General features: G+C 35.4%; 1 protein-coding gene across 4 annotated transcripts in view; it reads left to right on the top strand.

The window, feature by feature from the left end:
* Nucleotides 1–13,949, top strand: part of FER (FER tyrosine kinase) — a 452,583-nt gene that overhangs the window by 157,260 nt on the left and 281,374 nt on the right. For all 4 annotated transcript variants that reach the window (XR_004056369.1, XM_030927487.1, XM_030927488.1 and 1 more), the window contains exon 10: nt 441–630. Coding sequence is in view for 3 of the 4 variants with exons in the window: in XM_030927487.1 (XP_030783347.1) it covers nt 441–630 (190 nt within the window). In the remaining variant the exon portion in view is untranslated. The remainder of the gene's footprint in view (nt 1–440; nt 631–13,949) is intronic.

Below are 13,949 nucleotides of genomic sequence, written 5' to 3'. Positions count from 1 at the left end.
TCCAGACTGTCACCTTGATTTTATTTATTTTACCCTAGGCACAGATCTGACCCTAGCTATATTGCCTTTGATACTTAAGGTAAATTTAAGATTCTGCTTCTGTTATTTTAATTCATTCTAGGCCCTACATCTCTGAACCTAAGTGTCTACTCTGTGAGGTATATGGTTTAGCTAAAATAAAATGAATGTCATAGATCATAATATATTTGAAAGCATTTTGAATTTGGATTTGACTCCAAACACTTCCTTCTATTTTGTTAACGCTAGCATGTAATAAATACTGTGATAACTTAAAATCTGCTTAGTTTCATATTTTTTATGATTCTAAAATGCTCTTATAAAAATGAAATCAAAGAAAAGCATAATTTACATATATGAGGTTTCCTTAATGTCTTCTTAATGAAGTTGAAATCATTTATATTTAATTTATTCTCTTTTAGTATTGTGCTTCTGCTAAGCCAAAAACAGGCACTTGAAGAACTGAAGCAGTCAGTCCAGCAGCTGAGATGCACTGAAGCAAAGTTTTCAGCACAGAAGGAATTACTAGAGCAAAAAGTGCAAGAAAATGATGGGAAAGAGCCACCTCCAGTAGTAAATTATGAAGAAGATGCACGATCAGTTACATCTATGGTAAGCTAAAGAATAATCCAATGAGAAACTTGGAAGAGTAGTGTCTAGGTAATAAGTGAATACAAAAATTACTCCAATTTGCTATAACACATTATTACTCTTGTTAATATGCAGGTCCTATTAAACTTGTTTGTAAATGCAAAATAGACTTGTCAGTCACCTCAGGTCACCTGGAGAGCACTTTCAGGAACCACCTATAGAGTCAGAGGAAAAAGTTCTTCTCTTGCCTTCAAAACTGAAAGGAAAGACTGCAGTTGTTTTTATTCCTGGGAGACAGCAGGAAGGTAGGGTCTTATTCTTAAGAGAGAAGTAAACAATAAGAAGAAAGCTATTTATTAGTTTTTTTCGTCTTAAGTAAAGTAGAATCTTATCTGAGATTGCTGGTGTATTTATTGCTTTTAAAATACAAAATATTGATTTAGTTTAAGAAGTTTTTTTCTGCTCATAAATATGATCCTTGAACTACAATAAATACATTCAAATTCACCAACTTGAAATTCAACTTTATTTCATAGTTTTATTAACTGTTTAAGAATGCCTAGTATAAAGCCTTTCTTCTCTCCTTTCCTTTCCTCTCCTCTGTTCTCCTCTCCTCTCCTCTCCTCTCCTCTCCTCTCCTCTCCTCTCCTCTCCTCTCCTCTCCTCTCCTCTCCTCTCTCTTCTCTTCTCTTCTCTTCTCTTCTCTTCTCTTCTCTTCTCTTCTCTTCTCTTCTCTCCTTTCCTTCCTCTTTCCTCTCTCCTTTCTCCTTCTTCCCCCCTTTCTCTTCCCCTCCCTCCCTCCCTTCCTTCCTTCCTTCTTTCCTTTCTCTTTCTCTTTCTCTCTCTTTCTCTTTCTTTCTCCTCCTTCTCCTTCTGTCTTCCTCTTTCTTTCTCTTTCTTTTTTCTATTATCTATCTGTTGATCTATCTATCTATCTATATCTATCTATCTATCTATGTTGGTGGTTCTCACCAAGTGGTCATTCCCCACCCATGACACCCTCCCCAACACCACCCCCCACATACCTGGGACATTTGGTAGTATCTCCAGACACTGATTGTCACAATCAATGGGTGCTATTGGCATCTAGTGGGTAGAGATTGGTGATACACAGAACCTCTTAGAATGCATAGAACAGCCCCCTCCCTTCACACTACCAGCATGAAATTATCCAGATCAAAATATGAAAAGTGCCAAGGTTAAAAAAGTCTGAGCCATATCCTTGGCATTTCCTGTGGGTAACTTATAGAACTATTATAATTATACTATAGCTGATATTTTAGTAATTTTTACTTTATGTGATTCTAAATGGTATGATTTGATTAAGTGGATTAATATGTCTCCATAGCCAAGAAAAAAGACTGTATCTGAGAATATGGTAAATGTAGAAATGAATATGAAGTATTTAAACAACTGTGGTTATTACTATTACATATTAAAATTAAACTATTGTGGTTGTTATTAATATTGAGCCATATTAATCAACACATCACTTTGTGAATTGTGAATTATGAATCCTTCCTCTCCTTCACTGTCCTAGCTATAAGGATCTCAGCATATATACCAAGGACCCTGTAAATTCCCTTTCTTGCTTCGTGATTCTTGATAAGTATCTGGCATATGTGTTCTTTCAAAGGAACTTTCAAAGGAACTTCTGAAAAGTTTTCCTTTTGTTTGGCTTTTGAATATCTTATCTAGTAAATCTTTTGTTCACTGAGTGTGGTTTATAATATTTCTGTTACCGTGCGGTTGTGGAATTGGTTATTTAAAGGCTTGGCCAGACGCAGTGGCTCATGCCTATAACCCAGCACTTTGGGAGGCCAAGGTGGGTGGATCACAGGGTCAGGAGATCGAGACCATCCTGGCCAACATGGTGAAACCCCATCTCTACTAAAATACATAAAAAAAAAAAAAATTAGCTGGGTGTGGTGGTGTATGCCTGTAGTCCCCCCGCTACTCAGGAGGCTGAGGTGGGAGAATTGTTTGAACCCAGGAGGTGGAGGTTGCAGTGAGCTGAGATCGTGCCACTGCACTCCAGCCTGGTGACAGTGCAAGACTCCATCTCCAAAAAAAAAAAAAAAAAGTGATCATCTGGAGTTTAGTATTTCATAATCATTGAAGAGAAGTTTTGTTTAATGAATACATAATGTTTCCGAGGTAGTGTATAGTGTAGCTTAAGAGAATGAATTTCTTTCTGGCACCTTCAATCTCTGCTCTTGTGTCCATTTATTCAATGGTGATAATACTTTATATATTTTTACAAGATGGTGCTGCATATTTCATTTTATCAAATTTATTTTAAATTGTTGAAATACTAATTATAAGTTAGATCTTACCTATTTGCTGAAGCAGTGCTTTTAGTCATTAAGGATTTTTTTGTAAAAGAATACTATAATATATGTAGTTTAAAGCAATAAATTATTATTTTACAAATAAGACAGGGCATTTTTACAAATTAATGCCAATCAATAAGATTTTACAGCATTTTTTCAGGAAAATTAGAAATCTTTACAATGCCTAATTCCTAAAACTTAAGAATACGTCTACATGTATCAGTGAATCTTTGTGTAATTCAGTTTTTCAATTAATAATTAGAGTATTATTTTTCAGTTTACTTGGAAACAAAAAGAATCAAAGCTTTAAATGATTTTGTCCCCAAATAACTGTGTAAGCATTGCTTTATGAATAATGTTACAAGAAAAGCCTGGAATTCACATAAGCAGTTCTGTTGATATTTTCTCTTTATAAATTCCATTGTTGTAAATGGTATACAATTTCAATAAGAGACTTATTTGAATATTGGAAGAATTGGAAGAACTCAAAATTAAACTATTGTATCATGGAAAATTGTGCAAATTTGTGTAAATATTAATTGAGAGCAGGAGAGACAATGAATTATTTCCACATGAGTTTTGGAGAGAACAAACATTCTCCATGATCTTAGTTAATGGCAGTGTTACTGAAAATACCGACTCTTTGGTGGTGAATGCTTCTGTGGAAGAGTGCTTTAAGGAACTGTACCCTTGAAATGTGCCATCATTGGGTATTCTTATAAAGGTTCCAAATGATCAAGTGTATAATCAGGGTTGGGGTTGTATAGTCAAGTTCTTAGAAGTATTGATGTTTATTTTAGCTCTCTAAGTCAATGAGAGTTAAAGCTCATTGTTGGAGTTTGAATGTTTGTTCTCTCCAAAACTCATGTGGAAATTTAATTGCCATTGTAAGAGTGTTAAGAGTGGGACCTTTGAGAGGTGATTAGGTCAAGAGGGCTTCACCTTTGTGGATGTAATTAATGTCTTTATAAAAGAGGGAGTTCAGCTCCCCTTTACCTGTTTGCCCACCTCCCCACCCCTGTCATGTGAAACCAAAGAGTTCTTTCCCTTTGGAGGATGCAATGTTCAATGACCCATCTTGGAATTGGGGATTAGGCTCTTTTCAGACGCCAAGTCTGCTAGCACCTTGATCTTGGACTTCCCAGAACTGTGAAAAATGAATTTCTTTCTTTTTTTTTCCTTCACAACTATACTAATGAGCCCCAGCTGTAGAGCCAGACTTCTTGGGTTTGAATCTTTGCCCCACCACTTAAGTAAGTGCAGGGTATAAGCCAAGTTATGAGACTTTTTTGTCCTCATTTCCCAATGTGTAAAATGAGATTACTGTGTTACCCACCCTTGAGTTTGTGGCAGGAATAGTTAAATTTATACATTTAAAGCATGCAGAACAGTGCTTGTCACTTAATAAACTAGTATTGTCTAATATTTGATTATTTGATTAAACATCACAGAAGCAATAATAAGTTAATGTGTGTGCTTACTTTTTTGCTGGTCTTTTTTCCCTGTTCTTGATATTATTTTCTCATTAAGCATAAATCCTTCCTTTTAAAAATTCAAACTATTAATTTTTAGATCATAGGTAAGCATGTTTGGGATCTACTCTTCTCTGTACTTGACATATTGTTGTCCTTTAGCCACAATAGATTGGGAAACATTTTTTAAAAAACTGTCATGTAATTAACTATGACTTATGCATTACCTTCATAAGTGCGTTTTTATGACATTATTAGAGTTGATCAGCTGTTTTTTCAGAAATTTTTAGTGTTAGTAGTTTAACTATTAGAAGTCTGCTTTTTTCCTTTCTCATACATAATTAAAGTTTGTGTTTAAATTTTTACATGATGCAATTTTTGTAAAACATAGCACATAATCCCATTATTTTAATGTTAGTTTTCTTTTATAGTTTAATTTGAATGAAAGGAAAAAAAATCCCTAAGTACAATTATATCTTATTTATTCATTACTAAAATAATATATCTATATATTTAAATTTGCTGCTATGGAAAATAATTAACAGCTTTTGATACTCATATTGCTTCCTTTTAACAGTTCTCCTTTCTGCCATCTTATGCAATACCATTATTTTATTCATTCTACCAGTTGAAACCTGTTTTTTCCGTTTCCTTTGGTCCCTTTCTCTCAGTATTGTTCAAAGACTATCTTTCTAACGTCAGAGTAGGGTGGAAAAAAATGTGAGAATTGGAGTCAAATTATCCCGGGTTTAATTGCCTTTAGGTGGATTTTCACCTGCTAAACTACAATATCTTCATTGATAAAATCTAATTAATAATACACACTTCATGGGATTGTTGGATGAATTTATGAATGAATGTAAAAACAATATATAGCCCCAGATACAATTAGGAAAGTGCTTAATGCACATTTGGTTTTTGTTCCTATTCTTTCCCCTTTTTCTCCATTTCCTTTTTCCCTCTTTTTTTTTTTTTTGTCTCTTACACTTTTCCCTCCCTCCCCTGCCTTCTCATAAAACACAATTAACCAACTTCTTTTTTTTTTAATATTGATTTGTTGATTTATTTATTTATTATACTTTAAGTTCTAGGGTACATGTGCATAACGTGCAGGTTTGTTACATATGTATACTTGTGCCATGTTGGTGTGCTGCACCCATCAACTCGTCAGCACCCATCAATTCATCATTTATATCAAGTATAACTCCCAATGCAATCCCTCCCCCCTCCCCCTTCCCCATGATAGGCCCCAGTGTGTGATGTTCCCCTTCCCAAGTCCAAGTGATCTCATTGTTCAGTTCCCACCTATGAGTGAGAACATGCGGTGTTTGGTTTTCTGTTCTTGTGATAGTTTGCTAAGAATGATGGTTTCCAGCTGCATCCGTGTCCCTACAAAGGACGCAAATTCATCCTTTTTTATGGCTGCATAGTATTCCATGGTGTATATGTGCCACATTTTCTTAATCCAGTCTGTCACAGATGGACATTTGGGTTGATTCCAAGTCTTTGCTATTGTGAACAAAGACACATGCACACGTATGTTTATTGCGGCACTTTTTTTTTTTTTTTTGAGATGGAGTCTCACTCTGTCGCCCAGGCTGGAGTGCAGTGGCACAGTCTCGGCTCACTGAAACCTCTGCCTCCTGTGTTCAAGCAATTCTCGAGCTCAGCCTTCTGAGTAGCTGGGATTACAGGTGCCAGCACCACACCCAGCTAATTTTTTTGTATTTTTAGTAGAGAGTGGGTTTCATCGTCTTGGCCAGGCTGGTCTTGAACTCCTGACTTAGGGATCCACCCGCCTCAGCCTCCCAAAGTGCTGGGATTATAGGAGTGGGCCCCTGCGCCTGGTCACAGTTAACCAACTTCTATAAGTATCTGTTATGTGCCATGGATGTAGATAACCTGGAGTAGTAGACAAGAGTCTCTGCACTCTTAGATCTACATTCAGCAAGCAGAAAATTGCAGTAAACAGAGGATTAACAAGAAAACATCAGATAGAACTAAGTACTCTGATGAAATTGATCTTTAATATTCCTTAGGCTTCAGTATTTAACACTCAGTCTTCAATTTGTTTTGTTTTCTTTGTATTCAGGTATTGGTGGATTTTTTTTCTTTTGTCATGATTTAGACATCAATTGATTGACACCCAAATGTACATTTTCAAGAAAATTGGTAATACTGGAATACCACTCCAGATAAAGACAAAAAATGAAAGCAGAGAGAAAGTTAAGTGATTTAAACAATTTCATGCAGAAAAGGTTAAATGTAGTAAAACACTTTAGTTTATTGAGAACAATTTCATTATTATTTATATACCAATTAGATTTTCTTCCTTTGATTTTCTTTTTTAGATTAACTGTTTACCTGACAGAGGTAGTGTTACCTGGCATTCATTTTGTGTTAATTAAAAAACAAAAACTTTGGACTATGATGATACAGCTTAATGCGGGTATATTGTTTGAGAAACTGAACAGAAATTTAATTACCTGAAAAAGGAAGATATTTAAATGCATTGCTGATTTGCTGTAATAACTTAAAAAAATTTTTTTAAACCTTTTTTCTTTCCTTACATTGTTCTAATGAAATAATACCTGTTAAGAATGAAATTGCTAAAGAAATTTCTATTGAAAGATTAATAGTTCTTTTTTCCTGCCTATACAATAGTTTTTGAGTGCTCATTAAAAAAATTTATCAATCAAAAAGTAATTGCTTGGCATGTAAACCATCATATAACATGTTCAAGTCATTTTGTTATGATTTTTAAAAATAATTTAATTTTCTTAAACCTGAAAAAAGTCATTCCAACCTATACAATTTGGTTGCTAATCTCTCTATTAAACTGAATAGTATTTGTTTTAAAATTTATATTTGAAGGCCAGGTCTGGTGACTGGCTCATGCTTGTAATCTCTGTACCTTCGGAGGTTGAAGTAGGTGGATCACTTGAGCTCAGGAGTTCTAGACTAGCCTGGGCAACATGGAGAAACCCTGTATCTACAAAAAATAAAAAATTAGCTGGGTGTGGTGGCACGTGCCTGTAGTCCTCAGGAGACTAAGGTGGGAGTATGGGTTGAGTCCAGGAGGCAGAGGTTGCAGTGAGCCAAGATCACATCACTGTTCCCTGGCCTGGGCAACAGAACCAGACCCTGTCTTAGAAAACAGACAAACAAAAATTATGTTTGAAGGTGTTGCTATCTGGCGACTTAATTGTGGGTAGATTTTTGACAATGTATGTAGTGAAGGATTTATATGTTTTTATCTTCAAAATCTTGTGTCTTGAATTTTGAAATTATTTTATGACATTAATTTCTTTAATTGAAAGTTTTTATAAAGAGAATATGTGAATGTTATGATTTATTGCTTCATTTGGTACCAGATGAATTTTAGATCCTATTTTTTATTATAGTATTATACAGAAAGTTCTCATTATACATATTTAAAAGCTTATGGATCCACTGTTAATTTTTTAAGTCATCGGTTTACTTGGCAAATCACAGATGAAGGATGTGATCTGAAACTAAGGAAAGGTTTTCTCTGTCACAATGTATATAGAGATCTTTGAGAGTAGAGGCTAAGTTTTCTTGAAAATTCTCAAGGTTGTGTAAAAAATCATTTGTTCCTTGGAAGGAGAAACAACTCATTCAAAAAGTATCAGTTACACTTCTATTCTGTATTTAACTATATGGTATATGTTATCAGAGGAGTATAAGAAGAATATAAACAAATTCAGATTTTTAAATCTGCCTTCTTTTTGAAACTTGAATTAATGCTGTCATACTGGTGATATTAGGAAAAAAAACATTTGAACAACTAGAAGGGTGTACCACATAGTTAAGAAACAATCTTCAGAGAGACTAATAGAGAAGAACACTTTGCTGAAGTAAACGCCTATGTATATGTATTTATATATGTATTATATATACTTATATATATTAATAAAATAATATTTTGAGGAAAACAAAACTTTATATGTTGGATAAATATCAGTTTTGATTTTAAACTTGTGCTACATAAAGAGGAAATTTCAGATGTATTAAATGCTCAAATATTTTTAAAAAGCCACAAAACTACTAGAAGAAAATATTAGTGAGCATTTTCCTATATTGAAATTAAACTGCATTAAATTAAATTAAATTCAGTTTAATTCCAAATTTCCTGTGTTGAAATTAAACTGAATTAAAATGCAGGATAAAAACTGGGAATAATATGTGCTGCTGATGTTACAAAGTATTAATGTTTGTAAATGTATAAGTAGATCATCCAAATTGGTTTAGAAAAAAGTAATGCACCAATTAAAAATGGACAAAGATTATGAGTAAGATATTCATAATAGATTAAATATAAATTTTTGTAAGAATATTTAAAAACTTTTCAACCCGCTAGTAATGAAAAGAATGATTAAGAAATGCAGTTATGAAATAATGAGCTATTAAACTTGTCTATCACCATCTACAGTGGCTTTCTTCCAACCTGTTCTCTACTCTAGCCAAAGTTATCTTTTAAAATTTCAAATCAGTCTGGTTATAGTGGTCCCAGCAAGAATGGATACGATGGCTTTTTATGACTTTCAGGCGAAACACCAAATTTCTTGACCACACTTAGCATAATTTCCCTATTCTTTGGAAGGCTTTTACTTTTTTTTTTTTTTTTAAAAGGTTTGTTTAAAATTTAATTCCATTTTAGATTCAGGAGGTATATGTGCAGGTTTGTTACATGAATATATTGTATAATGGTGGGGTTTGGGCTTCTGGTATACCCATCACCCAAGTAGTGAACATTGTACCAAATAGGTAATTTTCAACCCCGTCCGCTCCTCCAAATTCACCCTTTAGGAGTCCCCAGTGTCTATTATCTTCAGCTTTGTGTCCAATATACCCATTGTTTAGCTCCTACTTATAAGTGAGAACATACGGTGTTTGATTTTCTATTTCTGAGGTTTTTCACTTAGGATGATGGATCATGGCCTCCAGCTCCATCTAGTTGCTGCAAAGGACATTATTTCATTATTTTTTTATGGCTGCATAATATTCCATAGTGTATGTATACCAGATTTGCTTTATCCAGTCAACTATTGGTGGATATTTAGGTTGATTCCATGACTTTGCAATTGTGAAAAGTATTACTATAAACATATGAGTGTAGGTGTCTTTTTGATATAATGATTTTTTTTTTTCTTTTGAGTAGATACCCAGTAGTGGGATTACTGGGTCAAATAGTAGTAGTTCTATTTTTATTTCTTTGAGAAATTCTCCATATTGTTTTCCACAGAAGTTTAACTAATTTACATTCCCATCAGCAGTGCATAACATTTTCTTTTCACCACATCCACACTAACATCTGTTGTTTTTTGACTTTTTCAAAATAGCCATTCTGACTGGCGTAAAATGATATCTCATTGTGGTTTTAATTTGCATTTCTCTGATAATTAGTGATGCCGAGCTTTTTTTTCGTGTATTTCTTGGTCATGTGTATGTCTTCTTTTGAGAAATGTGTGTTCATGTCATTTGCCCACTTTTTTTTTTTTTTGAGATGACGTCTCGCTCTGTTGCCCAGGCTGGAGTGCAGTGGTGCCATCTCGGCTCACTGCCAGCTCTGCATCGCGGGTTCACGCCATTGTACTGCCCCAGCCTCCTCAGTAGCCACCATGCCCAGCTAGTTTTTTATATTTTTAGTAGAGACGGAGTTTCACCATGTTAGCCAGGATGGTCTCGATCTCCTGACCTCGTGACTTACCTGCCTCGGCCTCCCAAAGTGCTGGGATTACAGGCGTGAGCCACCGCGCCCAGACTCCTTTGCCTACTTTTTAGTGGAGTTGTTCATTTTTTTCTTGTGGTGTTTGAGTTCCCTATAGATTCTGGATATTAGTACTTTGTTAGAGTCATAACTTGCAAATATTTTCTCCCATTCTGTAGATTGTGTGTTCTGTTCATTGATTATTTTGATGCGTAAAACTTTTTAGTATAATTAAGTCCCATTTATCTGTGTTTGTTTTTGTTGCATTTGCTTTTGGGGTTGTTGTCATAAATTCTTTGTGTAGGCCAATGTCTGGAAGAGTGTTTCTTAGGTGTTCTTCTGGAATTTTTATAGTTTCAGGTTTCCGTTTGAGTCTTTAATCCATCTCGAGTTAATTTTTATATATGGTGAGAGATAGACGTCTAGTTTTATTCTTTTGCATATGGCTAGCCAATTTTCAGAGCACCATTTATTGGATAGGGTAGCCTTTCCTCATTGTTTATTTTTGTCAACTTTGTCAAAGGTCAGTTGGTTGTAGGTAGATGGTTTTATTTCTGGGTTCTTTATTTTGCTTCATTGATCTGTGTCTATTATTTGTACAAGTATCATGCAGTTTTACTTATGATGTGGTTTGGCCGTGTCCTCATCCAAATCTCATCTTGAATTGTAGCTCCCATAATTCCCACGTGTTGTGGCAGGTACATGGTTGGAGGTAACTGAATCACGAGGGCAGTTTCCCCCATACTGTTCTCGTGATAGTGAATAAGTCTTACAGGATCTGATGGTTTTATAAGGGGTCTCCTCTTTTGCTTGGCTCTCATTCTGTCTTGTCAGCTGCCATGTAAGAAGTGCCTTTTGCCTTCTGCCTTCCATCATGATTGTGAGGCCTCTCAGCCACTTGGAACTGTGAGTAAAGCCTCTTTTTCTTTATAAATTACCCAGTCTCAAGTATGTCTTTATCAGCAGTGTGAAAACGGACTAATACAAGTTACTATAGCCCTGTAGTATAATTTAAAGTCAGATAATGTGTTGCCTCCAGATTTATTCTTTTTGCTTAGGATTAAACAACAAATTTCATTAAATGACCTGCCTAAAGGGTTTACCTTGTCTGGCCCCTACCATGGACTTTTTTTGTTTTTTTTCTTGAGACAGAGTCTCGCTCTTGTCGCCCACGCTGGAGGGCAGTGGCATGATCTTGGCTCACTGCCACCTCTGTCTTCCAGGTTCAAGAGATTTTCATACCTCAGCCTCTCAAGTAACTGGGATTACAGGCGCCCACCACCAAGCCTGGCTAATGTTTGTATTTTTAGTAGAGACGGGGTTTCGCCATGTTGGCCAGCCTAGTTTTGAACTCTGACCTCAGGTGATCCACCTGCCTCAACCTTCTAAAGTGCTGAGATTGACTACAGGTGTGTGCCACTCTGTGTGGCCCCATGAACTCTTACTAATCTGAATGGATACTGGTTATAATCACAGACATGACGCTATGAAACGAGCAAAACAAGAAAGGAAGATATAAGGGTTGAAGGCCTGGGAGAAAAATTTTGGGGGTATTACCTGGGCTGGTTGTATCAATTGAGTTATGAACAAGTGTTATTGGAGTAAGTAGCTGTCACGTGTGGTTTGAAATCTTACAAGTGAAGAAATTCTGACTGGTAAGTTCCAAGTTACAAATGGTAGAATGAGTTACTGAAGTTGAACATAGATGAGTACTTTCGGAGGTGAAGCCATCCAAGGAACTTTGAGGCCTTGGGTATAAGAATCATTTATGATAATGCTGGGGGTTGAGCTGGAAAGAAAATAATCTTAAGCTACTTGCCAAATACCTCAGTAAATGAAAGGGAGTGTCCGAGAGGTAGATGAGAGTACTGAGAATGTAAATGTCCACAAATGGTTTCATTTATGCTATTATTATACCTATTGCATCTCTTATAATTATTTTCTATATAAACTTTTACTGCTTAACACAGTACCTGGCAAAGAGTAGGTACTCAATAAAAATTTTTTGAACATGCTTAATGTTGCAAAATGAAACCATCAGCATTTAGGTAGCAGTTTTTACTTAAATGTGTGACTCTCTCCACATATTCCTTGTATATAAATACCAAACAAAACCAAAACACTCAGCTAATGTATAGGGGTAAATTAGTCTGGAATCTGTGTGATAAAGTAATAAACTCGTAATTCTCACAGAAAGGAAAGGATACAGAGTGGTAGTCTTGACTAACACATCATTTATAGATAGGCAAAGTAGAAATTTGGTATGCTGTGTTATTTAAGCAGGGCCAGAATGTCCTCTAAAATCTCTTAGCCACAACGACTACTTTGGAAAGCCTATTGGGCAGTATCTACTAAAGAAGGAAATGTGCACACCCTGTGACTCAGTATATCTGCTCCTGGATATATACCCTCTTAGAAATACATACATAGTCTTTCAAAAAGGCATGTACCAGAATATTCACAGGAGCACCATTTATAATGACCCCAGGTAGAAACTGTCCAAATGTCGATCAACAGTAGAATACATAAATTGTGGGATACTTACCCAATGGGATACTCTGCAGTAATGAAAATAAACAGATTACAACTACATACAGCAGTATGGCTGAATCTTACAAAAATAATGTTAAGTGAAAAGATACTAAACAGTACATATTCTGTGATTCCATTTATATGGAGTTCAAAGAACGGTAAAATTAGTCAATGACATTTAAAGTTAGAATGGTGGTTCCTCTGGATGGGGTGAGTGTAGAGACTGAAAGGGGCCACACAAGAGACTTCTAGAGTATAGACGGTGACTTGTTTTTTGATCTGTATTCTGCTTACAAGGACTTTTTCAATCTGCAAAAATGTATAACCCTTTTGATTTGTAAACTTCGCTATATTCATCTTGTACTTCAATGAAAAATTTTAGAAAAAAATTGTTCTAACTTAGCATAGGACCAAAATGAAAGCATGCTTAACTTCTCTCTCTCTCTCTCTCTCTCCCTCTCTCTGTGTGTGTGTGTGTGTGTGTGTGTATGCGTGTGTATGTTAGTTTGTGTGTTGAGCTTTCTATGGCTATCTTTTCAGAATTATCTGGGAGAAGGAGGAGCTTTTTAAACTATATATGCCATACTTACTTTTCTCTGTTACCCACTCTCTAACCATTATTATTACGTTTCTTCTATGGACCATGTACCTCCTCTTCTTTCTCTTTTACTGAGAAACTATAGTTCGCTATTATTTTTGATAATAAAGTGTTGTATTCTTCAGATCTCTTGTGGTTGAAAAATAATGACTATTGGGCAAAGGATTTTTGTCTTAAAGATCCTTATTAAATTCTGAATGCCTCTTGGAGAAGTAGCATGTTAAGCATCATCAGACATTAATATGTACCTCAAATCAGGGGCTTGGGGAATTCAGGAGCAGTGGAGTCAGCATGGAAGTGGATAGCACAAGCGTGTGAAATGATACTTTGAATGGTAGTCTTTATTCTGATAGACAGGCTAGTGAGGGGCATAGTGCTGGAACGGAAGGTGAAAATTTCCTGAAGATTAATTTAGCTAGTTTCACAAATTTGTGTAAGCCTAGCTCTTCCCTTTTCAAAAGTAATTTAGATTAAGAGAAGTATATAGGAAAAAATAATTTAGAATAGTGGAGAAGGCTAGGGAAAAGTTCTTGAAATTTTGGAAAGAAGAACACATTTCTTTTCTGTAGTATAGCCAGGAATGGTGGTGGCTACAGGTGTAAGCAAATGGGTTTAGCAAAGACAAGGAGGGTATGGGTTAGGCATGTAACTTGGAAGGAGTTGAAGTAAAGTAG

The sequence above is a fragment of the Rhinopithecus roxellana genome, chromosome 3 (assembly GCF_007565055.1).
Source record: "Rhinopithecus roxellana isolate Shanxi Qingling chromosome 3, ASM756505v1, whole genome shotgun sequence".
Classification (NCBI taxonomy): Eukaryota; Metazoa; Chordata; class Mammalia; order Primates; family Cercopithecidae; genus Rhinopithecus; species Rhinopithecus roxellana.
Note: the sequence above shows the minus strand (reverse complement) of the source record. Positions and strands in the feature narration are given on the sequence as shown.